General features: G+C 42.8%; 1 protein-coding gene across 10 annotated transcripts in view; it reads right to left on the bottom strand.

The window, feature by feature from the left end:
- The window catches only part of LOC106747127, a 34,282-nt gene extending 21,470 nt beyond the window's left edge, over nucleotides 1–12,812 (bottom strand). For 2 of the 10 annotated variants that reach the window (XM_014624434.1, XM_014624442.1), the window contains exons 1-4: nucleotides 7,128–8,136; nucleotides 3,003–3,183; nucleotides 2,305–2,374; nucleotides 1,396–1,466 (exon numbers count right to left, since the gene is read on the bottom strand). In XM_014624434.1, coding sequence (XP_014479920.1) covers nucleotides 1,396–1,466; nucleotides 2,305–2,374; nucleotides 3,003–3,160 — 299 coding nt within the window. In that variant the 5' untranslated portion in view covers nucleotides 3,161–3,183; nucleotides 7,128–8,136. Of the gene's footprint in view, nucleotides 1–1,395; nucleotides 1,467–2,304; nucleotides 2,375–3,002; nucleotides 3,184–3,475; nucleotides 4,642–7,127; nucleotides 8,138–9,714; nucleotides 9,797–11,179; nucleotides 11,340–11,554 lie in introns of those variants that run through there. The other 8 variants (XM_014624437.1, XM_014624436.1, XM_014624435.1 and 5 more) reach the window with 8 other exon arrangements.
- Nucleotides 12,813–12,818: the final 6 nt, after the last annotated feature.

Below are 12,818 nucleotides of genomic sequence, written 5' to 3'. Positions count from 1 at the left end.
ACATAAAATTAATACTCATATGTTTAGTATATGTTAATATGTATAGTATGTATAATTAATATATACTAGTATGTATAACATGTCAATCGATACTGTAGTATAAAATATGTTATTTTACACGCGTTGAATATCCGTTTCAATACGTTTCAATAAAATATATTGATATTTCAATTGAAAGAAGTTTATGTTATTACATAAACACAAAATGTTCAATTAACACACGGGTATGTTCAAAATTTAACATCATTTTAACAAGAACCAATTTTAACGCGAATATAATGTTTTTTACTCTGTGCACGGCTTTTTCGTACATAAACGTCCACTTGTGTAGACGGATATGTCGGCGGATTAAAGATCGCAACAATTTCATTTCCTTTTCTTTTCTTTCATGAATTTCGCAGCTCATCTCGTGTCCAATAAGGGAATTAGTTCTTTAGCAACTCTGAAGATACATCTTCCTATTGTGTGAGATTCGTTCTGAAACTCATCCAAGAAAGAAAGGGTCACAACCTTTAATCTGCCGACTTTTTTACGACCTTTGTACTCTCTACATTTTTTGACGTGGAATCTCACTCAAAACAAGTGAAAAGAGACAGTATTTTCACTCGATGGGAAAACCCTGCTACTCAAAATCACAAGAGTGAATCTTACACTCAAGTTTAGAGTGGATTCTGATTCCATAGAAATGAATGTTTCAATCGATCAGAGTGAATTTGCTCCCGTGACGATGGAATACTCTCAGATTCACTCTTGAGTTTCGAGTGAAACCCCCAAGTTGCAGAATAACGTCAGAAGATGTTAAATTGACATTAGGAACGTCATATTGTCGTCGATATAATGTTCTCTGACGTCACTCTGCTACTCGACTCGATTCCAATATGGAAAATTGATTCTATATAAGCGGAAGATCACTTGAATCCGAGTGAATCCGCTGTCATTCTACTTTCCGAATAAGATTTCACTTCAAGAAATTTAGAGAATACACGGGCATTCATCTTCAGAGCGCGAATATGTACAGCTTTTATAGCAAAAGAGTTAAATATGTGCTCGTAACGCTTGTAAGATTATTTCATGATTATTTCGTTCTGGAGCCTAAATATCGAACGAACTGAGCACAAGAGTTCAGTGTGAACAATCAGAGACGCATGCGACACGAAACGTGTATTATTTTGTGTATTATGTAAATGTCTTATAATAGAAACATATAAATAGAAAAACCCGCCTTTCACGCCCCGTCCTGAAAGCGGCCAAACATTTTCACGTAATCATATCTATATTTATCTACGCTTTCTAATATTTTTGTAACGCGTGTCCATGTAACGCGTACAATATAAAATATAATGTAATATGATATTAAAAAATAAAAAAAAAATATATATATATATATATACTTACGTGGAAGGTTGCGAAGTGTTTCCATCATTTCGCTTAGTTGGCAATTGCAACCCAGGAGCATTTCCCTGAAACTCGTGTCGGATTAGAATGATTAAAATACTAAAGCCAAAACATGCACTACGAAAGCCTGAAAACACTCAAAAGTATAAGAAACTAAGGAAAAGAACATCACAGATGCTAAGAAAACCAAGACTCGGTCAAGCTATTACATCTTTATACGGAGAATAGGAGAAAAAAAATTCGTTCACAATCACTACCGTGTTCTTCTCTTTTTATTGTGTAATATACACGTGCATTAAAACGGGGGGAGAAAAAAAAGAGGAGTGCTCAACGTGAAGTGCGAATTCTGAGTCTCTTAGATATCGTGTTGCACGCTGATAACGTTGTGTATATAATTTTCACACGCTTGACTGCAATCCAAATAAACATATGCATATGTGACATTGTGTGCGTGTGTGTGCACGCGTGCACGCGCGCGCGTGTGTGTACGTGTACATGCGTATATGTAATTATGAAGAAGTGTCCAACTCTACAGATTGTACAAACACAAAAATCGGTAGAATGGTTTTCAGAGTTGAGTGTGCACGAAATATATAAAAAAATACATAAATACACAATTATTTCGCATTGTACACGATGAAAGATGTGAGCACAATAAGAGCGTTACGTCAACGTTCCCGCGAGTACTTTTTTTTATCCTTCGCAGATATATACATCGTGTGATTCCACAAAAAAACAACGAAGAACTACTTCGAAAGAAAAATATTCGAGTTTTATCGTTCGGTCGTTGACATCGTCTCGTATCTGGTTCACATATCTCATCGACAGAGCTAAGAGAACGTGAAAATCTATACAGAAATATATAAGCAAGCAGTATATATGTACATGTGCACGCATCAGCGTACTTACCTTTTCTACTCTATTGTGCAGTTTCTGTAAAACATCTTCACATCGCTGTAGCGTCTCAATTCGCAGCCTGCTTTGACAAGAACATTTCACATAAATACGAAAGAAGAGCAGAAAACTCAAGATCTTGAATCGAAAACTGTATACGCGACATTCTTCGTTACACTTTACTTTGGAGCAACGTTTCAATTAACCGACTGTTCACGCACTTTTGAACTTCGAAATAATAATTGCTAATAATCTCGAAGAGCTTTAACAAAATGGCTGACTTATAAGATAGTGTTTTATATCTTCAATCTTTGGCTCTCGATTATCACGTTTTTACCCCTTCTTTTCATTATATAGAGGATTGCCGTCAATTATAAATGTTCAAAAGACATCCTGGAAACGTCCCAGAGATATCAAAACATTTCCGGGACGTCTCTATGTCTTTTGAACATTTTGTGCAGCATGGGTTAGTTTAAGACTTAAGACACAAGATAGTCATTGTGCGTTATTCAAAGGCAAAGAAGACTTAAAACATTGTGTTGAACCGATAGGTCAGCTATTTTGTTAAAGTTTTAACGTGCAAATTATATAACAGACAAGTTCTATGTGCGGTCAATATAAGCGATATTTGCAACGGTTGGCTATGTGTAACTTAAATGTAACGCATGTACACTGTGTGCTTATTTATGTATGTAAGTTTCTGCTTAACATACTTTCGCTTGCTATTCGATAATATCCCGTGTAGGCTCTGCATTTTCTGCAACTGAATCTCCCGAGATTTGTCCTTAACGTTTTGTAGCCTCTCGATCATCGCTTCCAAGAATGGAATGTACTTTTGCATTTCTGCAAATTTCTTGTCGTATTCGTCCATCTTGTTCGTTGTATTCGGTCAACCTGCGTTCAGACAAAGAAACGTTTTTGTTTTCCCTTGTTCTTTGTGAAATTAACCATTGCCTCGTGCCTTTTTATTTAATTTCTACGAAATCGTTTGTCATAAATACTACACAAAATAAATGAAAACAACTTGGAGTAGGACATCACTTCTCGAAAATTGGGGTTTTTTGTACACGACAGAGAGAGAGAGAGAGAGAGGGAGGGGGGTTAATAACGATAACAAACTGCTATTTTATTATCGTCACTGTCGATGTTATTTTCAAAAATCCACATGGCGCGTTGAAACACTTACGTCCACATGATTATTGTTGTACGTGGTAGCACGTAACATCTTAATTATTGAGATTCGGCCGAAACTCGGCATAATTGAATATAATTTTGTCCTCAATTATCAATAAAATGTGCAAATGTTTGCGCCTCCGCCACGAAGAGACAGACGCGTTCTTCCCTGTCGACGCAGCCTTGAAAGATTTTCCCAGACAATTCCGCGTCGACTCGCTGTTGCAGCGCGTCTCAAATAGGCTCCAGCTTTAAGAGGCAGACCGGCGGTTCAATAAACGCCACCCCTCGCAGATGTGTAACATGTTACTCCGGTCATGTGCTTAGTGCCAGTTCTTCCGGAAACCGGATATACGTTCGGCTGGCTCGCATGTGCAAACATGCATGATTCTTCAGCACAATTCAACGCGAATATATATGTCGACCCGACTCCATATATTTAATGTAAAATGTCGCATGTATATATATGTAGCAAAATATTCTCTTCACTGTGTGTGAATCAGCACGCTTGGTATAAACTTCGTGTAATTAATTGGCACTGCGTAAGGCACATTTCACAAATCCGTCTGTCAGGAACTCGGACCGCTCGGAATCGCGATCGCCAATATAACGGCAAGATGCGTAGACGATGGAGGAGATGTCGGAGACGTTATTAATTATAAAAGCGTCGTGTATGTATATCGCTATTACACAGTGGCGTTCTTTCAGTGTATGAGCGTTGCATAGCGATATCGAGTTATTCCATATTTAGCTTATGCAATTTGCAGTCTCCTTGTCTCTCTTTTTTCTCCTTTCCGGCTTATATTCGATTCCGTTTTTGCGCTAGGCGATAAGTTACACGATAATCGCATAAACATCGCTTTTTCCTCCAACTGTAGACCAGATTCTGTGAATATCCGTGTCACTTGAAATAAATTACGCCTCTTCTACATGCGTGTGTGTACGTGCACAGAAAGCCGAAAGAGCTCGAGGGAGTGTATCCATCGGCGAGCGTCCAAGCTTCGTCAAAGAGACCAAATGACCGTGTCGCACTTCGACCGGCACGTATACCTCGCTGACGATCGATTATTTTCCGACGATATTCTGCACGCTTTGTTACCAGCACCGTGTTTGCAACGTATACAGGGTAAGCCATAAATCACGTGCTCTGCTATAGGATCCGACGGGCGATCGAGAGCCCCTCGTGAAATCCAAAATCGAGCAATTCGGTCGTATTTAACGTCGCAATGGAACATATCCGCTTCCTCGAAGCCGAGTCGATGAATTCATTGAGAAACGACGATTCGTTGCGACTTTGCAATTCAAATTATGTTTCACACGTGACGCGACAGTTTTCGTCTTGCGATCTGTCGTTTCACGATCAACTTCGCGATAAATATTCATCATTTCTACAATTTCCTGTTTTCGCCGCGTTATTTTCTGCAGGAGGAAATATGTATCCGCAATCATGTGTGTATATAAAATTGGAGATTTTTTTTAAATCCGCTATTTATTGGGCACCGTGTATATATAGTAGCACACGCAGTCGCATTAGGCTTACGCACTATGAAACATAAGTAATACGATATCCCTAGTATATATGTGTTTCGCTATAATAGACGTAAACTTTTTCACCAAAGCTATAGTTAATCATGGTGGTACCGCAGGAGGTATAGAGGTAGATATTGATCCAATCAACCCCTTCGTATGCGATGACGAAGTGCTTATGACACGAAAAAACAATTTTCCTTCGGTGATAATTATTCCATACAATGATCTTATTTTTAAAAACAAGTTGTTTGTATGGTAATATACAAATCAATTTACATTAATTGTTAAACGTATTACTGGCGAGCATGACGTGTCACTGTACGTGTTATCGCACGTACGATGAAAGCGATAAAAAGATGACAAAAAAATATTTACTATTTAGATAAGCGACATTAACATGTACTTAATCAAAGTGATACGGGCTAAAATAAATGGAAAGTGAATACACAGAAAAGAAATAGTCTTGAATTAAGAATAGATATTTTCACATATATATAAGCAAAGATATTACAATATTCTTTGAAATTTTTAGTTTTGAATTGAATTCAATATTGCGCCAACATGCAGATTCAATCAAATCAAAATTAAAAATCTTGTAAGATTATAATATAATATTCTTGCTTATATATAAAAATATCTGTTCTTGAATTAGGATTAATTTTTTTTCTGAGCATACAATAACCGATAATATATCGAACAAAGAATACTTACAGCATATGTATGTGGTACCATGTTTTAACTAAACACACAAGTCCACAAATGGCACATAGCAAGACGGATTAGAAAAAATTTAGTCAAAATTAAATTTCCGGTTTCCTATTAGGGAAACTAAAGAAAATTTTTGATTACTTTCATATAAAAGTACCAATATCCAGACATGCACCTAACCTGGGCACACCCACACGTACGCACGCTCACATACACACATTTATTATTTTGACTTTTAACTACGAATATCTAAATTTGCGACCATGAATATATATACACACATTTAGCATATGCATATATTTTATATTGAAATACTTGAAGTTGAAGCTTAATTACTGAAAGGCCAAAATAATGAGAATATCCAAGTTTAGATAAGTGTTCGGGTATTGATATTTTTATCTTAATCGTACTAGATAAATTTAAATAAATAAATAAAAATAGTATTAATATAAATAAATAAATGCTATAATTTTTTATTCATTCTTTCATGTTCAAACATCCCACAATCTTTCATGTGAATGAACAAAAGCACGCAGGATTCGTTTAAAAAATATTGTGGGCAAACAAACAAAAATATATATATATATTTCATATACTCGTTGTATGCATTCGCCGTTTTATTCGTGCCCTTTGTGGTCAGGAGGCACAATCTTGTGTGAAAGAGCGTGTGGGCCGGACAATGTATTCCGGAAACGCTATTCAACTTGTGTGAACTCCCACACACACGTCCTGGTGAACGTATATACTCCTTCACAGCCAGTATCTTGGAACATTCTGTGTGCGTGTGTGTGTGTGTGTTCATATTTTTCGTCATAGAATTTTATTCCTCTCTCTCTCTCTCTCTCTCTCTCTCTCTCTCTCTCTCTCATCTTGAGCAAACTTTGTCACCATTTCAATTTTAAATTGTTATCAATATATGATTCGAAAAAGTAGTACAAAATAGCTTATCAAAATCTTATATTTCATAACTTCGTGCAATACACATCTATCATTTTGTTTGCAAAACAGTACTTTAGATGTTTTCGCGCACTCTGACGACACCACGCACTCGCGTGAATCTCGTTTAAAAACGAGAGTACAGAACTTATATATTAAATGAATAAGAAAAAAGATTAGTAGCGTGAGAAATAAATTTGATTCTAAAATACATGATATTATACATAAAAAATACATGGCACTTTCTAATTGGATTGACAAATCAAGATAAGGCGAGACTCGAAGGCAAATGAATCACTGAGATATGTTGCGAGATAGTCGAAATTATAGATATTTGATAACCTAAACAGAAGTACCTCTTTTGGTGTGATAAAAACGGAACATCCCACGTATTACGCGGCGAACAAGTCCAGATGAACGAATCAACTGGTCGTATTCATTGTCGCTACGATGAATTCGTACGGATCACGAGTAAATTTTCGCATACGTACCAATATCTTAGGCCTTAATTATCGAAAGCACCAATGCACAGTCGATTATTGTCGTTACACCACATAAAAGATGGTCTTCTATTATATCGCGTCTCTTTCTCGCGCTCTTCGTGTCTCTCTCTTCTGTCTCCGTTTCTTTCCTCCTTTCTATTTCCCGTCTCTCTCCGTCCCACGTCACGTTTTACTGCGCATCTACTGCATGTAGTTTCATGATTTCGTGAAGTGGAAGAGAGACAAGAAACGGAGTCACACCGATGGGCAGTTCAACGCCTTCGATAGGTGGCGTGAGTATTCGTAGACGTAATGAATATGGCGGTGTTTAGTTGGAGAGCTGCTCGGCTCGATGCCGAGAAGTTCCGGTTCTCCATGAAGGCACGAGAACCGAGATCTATTCTATTCTGTCTGGGAAAGATTTTCTAAAAATCATATCTTCTCGACGTGTAATTCCGTGTTATTGTCTCTTCGCCTTCTTCTTACGGATATTTATTTCTCTTGTGGCACGGTACTACATCCAACACTCAAGGTCGAGTCCATTATTTCTTGTGTTTCTATCTGGATGCTCACGAATCCGAAAAAATAACCGACGACAATTTACATCGTTGATAACAGTAGCAGTACACGTGACCGTTAGTGACCACGAAGGATGCGCGACTGTCGAATAACGCCAAAGCAGCTCGTTACTTGTCTCGGTTTCCGTTTCCGAAGTAGGCAGTGCTGCCAATCGCGCTGTTGCTAAATGCTCGCCTAAACAAGATGGCTAACCGAGAACTCTCGAAAATGGACGCGATAAATGCTGACGTACGTGAATTTCTGCCTTACAATTAAAACGTTACTCCTGAATTCGAGTGTTTCGACACAAGAACAATATAGAACAATACAATTTGCGAACCGTGTATTTCGAGTTCTAATAGCAGCAATATGTTAAGCTCAAAACATTAAGCTCACCAATTGCGAAAAGTGGTTAAATTAAAAGTCAAAATTGATTAATCCCAATTAGAAATTAAAAAAAAAAATAACGATTCCTGTACCGTGAACGTTCCGAACTGTATTATATATTAAGCAAAACGTCAAACTCATAAATTACGAAAACTAAGTTAAAAATGAAAATGTTCGGAACCATGTTACGAAATAAAAATATCGGAGTTTTATTCGTGCGGGAAACTTGGCAAAGCATCAAGGCACTCGAGATTCGCCAATATGGCGTATGGTGCATGGCAAGATTAACAATTCAATCGTTGCTACCAAGACGAAGAGAAGAATGAAGAGTTCGAATCGACAGACGTGAAAATTCAAGGAGTTCGAGAATACCGGGTTCACCGGGGCAGATGCACGATTTACCGTCTCTTAATATTTAACTAACTAAAAATACCAAGCGAACGTTTTCCAAAGTGAATGTAGACAGATGCGAGACGAATCGAAACGAGCAGCTGCCGCATACCACGATCCCTTACCTACGAGTTCAAGTATTCTCCTTTCTCTCCCCCTTCCCTACCCTCTCTTTCTCTCTCCTTCTTTGTCTCCCTGAGAAAGACAAGATTGATTTACCTGAATGTATTGTTCCGAAATAAAATGTCTATCGTCAACCACATGAGACTATCCTTAGACGAAATCAATTTCATACCACCTACTCGTATGCAAACTGGCACGTTACAGAAGTAAAAAAAGCGTTGTGCTGAAGATATGCAACGACAAAAAATCGCTGGTTGGCTAATCGAATGAGTCGACACGAGGCTACCGATCACTGCAATTATGTCAAACTTGTTTACTTTATTAAACATACTTAATTCGAAACGATCGAAGAAATTATATACAGAAATAGCGCGTGCTGCGGACGTTTGATGCGGCTCGTGACGCCCACAGAAATAATTATGGTCGGCAACACGTCACTCGTTACGTAAACCGCGTCACTAACGTCGAACGACAGTAAAATCCTCCGACGTGACATTATAAGAAAATCTTCCGGTCTCTCTCTCTCTCTATCCCTCTCACGCCGAGGGATATCCGCGCGATGTGCAGTGACACGTCGCGATAAAAAGCGAAAAAACGAATTCTGTTTTTCTTTCTATCCGCCGGAGCGCCGCGGTAGAGAGCACCGCGGAATCCCTCGCGCTGAAACTACGCGAGAGCCGAGCTATGCACGGAGTCGCGCTCGTTTGTCGTCCGCAATGGCGACTGCGTGTGACAATAATAATAATAATAATAGTTGCGATCACTCCTCGGGCACGCGATGTCGACGAAAGGAAACGATCTCCCGTAACTCTCGCAGGGACGGAGGACAGTTTCGAGTCGGCGGTTTTTCTTCTTTTTTTTCCCCCGTCGCATTTCGGACACGAGTCCGAGGCGACGGAAGAGACAAACCGGCTTCTATTGCCAAGATAATTCGTCCGCACCTTCGCTCAGTTTCACCTCTACATGCAGCTATCGGCGCGAGATTGTCGGTTCCTTTCTAAAATTACCACATACAGCGCGAGAGGATCCCCCAACTAGAAACGCGACCCGTACTAGCCTAGGCCCGGTGTAGTTGGTGCAACCGATCCTACTGAATAAACCACCTGGCGGTGAGACAACCTTGTATACTTTTGCGCACCTGATAAATCATTACATTCGGTGCAATCTGCGGGCGATGCATCGATTCTCTCTCTCTCTCTCTCTCTTCCCCGTGTTCTCTCTTTCTCTCCGTCTCTCTCGAGTACGATCCTGCGTCGGCAAAGAGTCTCGGCCCTTTTATCTTTTCCGCCTTGAACGCTCGAGCAAATAAACCAGCGAGCGAGCGAACGAATTCGCAGCACGACGACGGGCAGCACGTCGTCGACGCGGCTCGCTTTCGCGCGATATACAAATTATACACCACACGCACACAATGTCGCGGTTAACGTCGCGCGGCACTGATCTCAACTCCTCTCCTCCCTCCGCTATTTCCTTTTTTCGAAGTTCTCTCGCAGCGCTCCCTATAGCCGTGCAATGCCGTGCGGGGAACTAGAGCACCAAGCCTGCGAGAGAGAGCGGTGCAACAATGACGATGACGACGTAGGCGCACGTGCGATGACAGTGTCGTCGTTGAGACGCCCGTGGTTGTTGCCGTGGTCGTCGTGTATCGACATGTCGAAGGGGAGCGACGACGGGGAACATGGTGTGCGCGCCGCTTGCATTACGAAGAAACGCTGGCGCCTATAAGCGCTCCACGGTCAATGCTCCTTTCCCCGTCCGCATCGCGGGGTAAAATCGTGAGACAGGAGACAGTGTGAGTCACTAATCTAGCGTAGATCAGTTACCTCGAGCCGACGATGCAGTTCATCTTTACGAGTCGTATCTCTCGACGCGGCGTCGCCGAAAGAGACGGTCTCGTGTGCGGAGCGTTTCGCTCTTTCTCTCTCCCTCTCTCTCTCTTTCTCGCTTCTACGCGTCCGTCAACTTTGCGCTCGCCGCGTTAAATCAGAATCGACACGCGTGTCGCGAGCTCTGGATTCTCGTGGATACATTTCGTTCGGTCTGACATGGTCATGCGCGTAGTTCCTCGCCGGAGCACAGCCGGTGAGACGGCGGCAGCTACTAACTTTTCTCTCTCTCTCTCTCTTCCGCAAGCGACACAACACGACGCCGCCGCCGCAGCTGTCTACTAAAACATGGATCTTACTCTCGATCTCGTAGATAGCTTATGCATAAAAATTCCCCAGCGGTTATTATCCCTAGGATGACGAAACAGCGTGACGAGCCGCACGACGAGAGATGTACGAGAAGCGTGTCCGATGTGCGACGCAAATTCCTATTGATTCGACGCGTCCGTAAAGCTTAATGCGACGACTTCCTGCGCACCTACGGTTTGACGAGGTTCCATTCACATTCCACCTGGGGAGCCTCTCTCTCTCTCTCCTCCTCCTCTCGCCTCGCTCGCTCGCCCGCCAGACTTCGGAAGTTACCGTATTCATATTCGATAGGCGCGATAGCACAGTCGGCTGTACACCACGTAGACGCGACAGACGACACACCATTGCGTCGTCAGGATGCGATCGCGTAGTCGATAAAAACATTTTGAATAAAAAACTGTGACCCACCCTGACTTGTCCACGTCTTAGTCTCGCGTCGATCCTTCCCTCAGGCCTTTGTCTTCGTCAGCTTTTACCCGTTACCTTCGTGCCGGATTATCTCCATTCGACGAGAAACCATCAGATGTCCAGAGAGAAGGAGAGAAAGAAAAAGAGAAGGAGGAGAGACAGACAGAGAGAGAGAGAGAGAGAATAATCAATAACCTAATCTTTCGTTACTTACTTACGGTTGATTCTCTCTCGCAGACGGTTCGCGACTAAGCGAGGTCCCGGAGGCCCGGTTATCGCGCTAGACACCGTGCCTTTACACATACATGATCGTCGTGCATGGAAATACGTTCCGAGGGACGAGCGATGCGCATCCCGAGCGCACGACGACAATACCTTGTCAGGTGCGATAGGCCGTGCAATAACCTATCCCGGTCAGATGGCCAGTCGGTTGCCCGCATGTTGAACTACCATTTCGGCCGGTCCTTCTCTTCCTTCAGCCGTACGGGATACACGTGTTCATCGTGGACTCTGCGCTGTCGGGGGAACCATTCCTCGCCTAGATTAATCGATCCACTGTGATTGCATCGTTCCACATCGTACATTCACGAAGCGACGGTGCGTTACGTATCCGACGGGACCGGCCGGTACCCGGGTGCTCGGCCGTGCCTCATAGGGGTACTCGGAAACGAGCCTGAGAGCGTGATCTCGCCCGGGAGGAACACGTTCGTCCGCCACCAACCGCGTGTGTATGTCGCCGACGCGCCACTAAACCAAATCCATTGATCGAGGCCCCATCGCGTCCGAGAAGCCGATTGATCGCTCTCGATCTTGGAAGCGCCCGCGTAATTGACAACGAAACTTACGTGCGTGCGTGCTCGCTCGCTCGCTCGCTCGCCTGTTTCGTCTATGTTTTCCTGACGGTTCCCCGCCGAAGGTCACCGACAGAGCGACGAAGCCGCGGAAACGATCAAACGGTATACATCGCGAAGGGTCGGCAGATCCCGCGCGAAAGTCCTGTGTTTCTCGCTCTCTCCCCTGTGTCTTTTTCTCTCTCTCCTTCTCTCTCTCTCTCTCTCTCGCTCGCTCACCACGATGACTGCGACAACGTACACTGGTTGCGGAGGAAGGGCGAACGCGACAACGAAGAGCCCGTAGTGACGATTTCGCATAGAACACTGCGACGTGTCATGGCCGATTCATCGTTATCGCGTGTTACGTGTGTGTGGGTATGACGGCGGCGCAACTCGAAAAACGGACGCGCACAAAAACCGATTTCCTTTATTTCTCCCTCTTTCTCTCTATCTTCCACCTGGCCCCGGACGCGAACGATCGATCTCCTCGAAATCCTCCGGACGATTACGCTCCCTGCGAGATGTCCTTCCTTTCGCTTTCCCGATCTCGCCGTCGTTAAAGTCCACGGAGAAACGGCTAATCGCGAGCTAATTGCGTCGGAGCGCGAGGGAACAGACAAAGGGCGCGCAATGCTATACGCAATGGCCGCCGGTGTATATGGCGCCGTGACGATACACGGCCTTGCCTCGTGCCGTCGGCGCGCGGCAAAGAGATCTATCATCGTTCTAGTCTACGCGCCCAGTGTGCCACTCGCCCTACCGGAAGTTCCGCGGCTCCGTCGTTGATTGCGACCGTTCGATCGATC

This window comes from Dinoponera quadriceps, unplaced genomic scaffold, assembly GCF_001313825.1.
Source record: "Dinoponera quadriceps isolate SergipeBrazil2010 unplaced genomic scaffold, ASM131382v1 scaffold2111, whole genome shotgun sequence".
NCBI classification, from domain to species: Eukaryota; Metazoa; Arthropoda; class Insecta; order Hymenoptera; family Formicidae; genus Dinoponera; species Dinoponera quadriceps.
The sequence above is the reverse complement of the archived record's forward strand: the minus strand, read 5'-3'. Positions and strand labels throughout refer to the sequence as shown.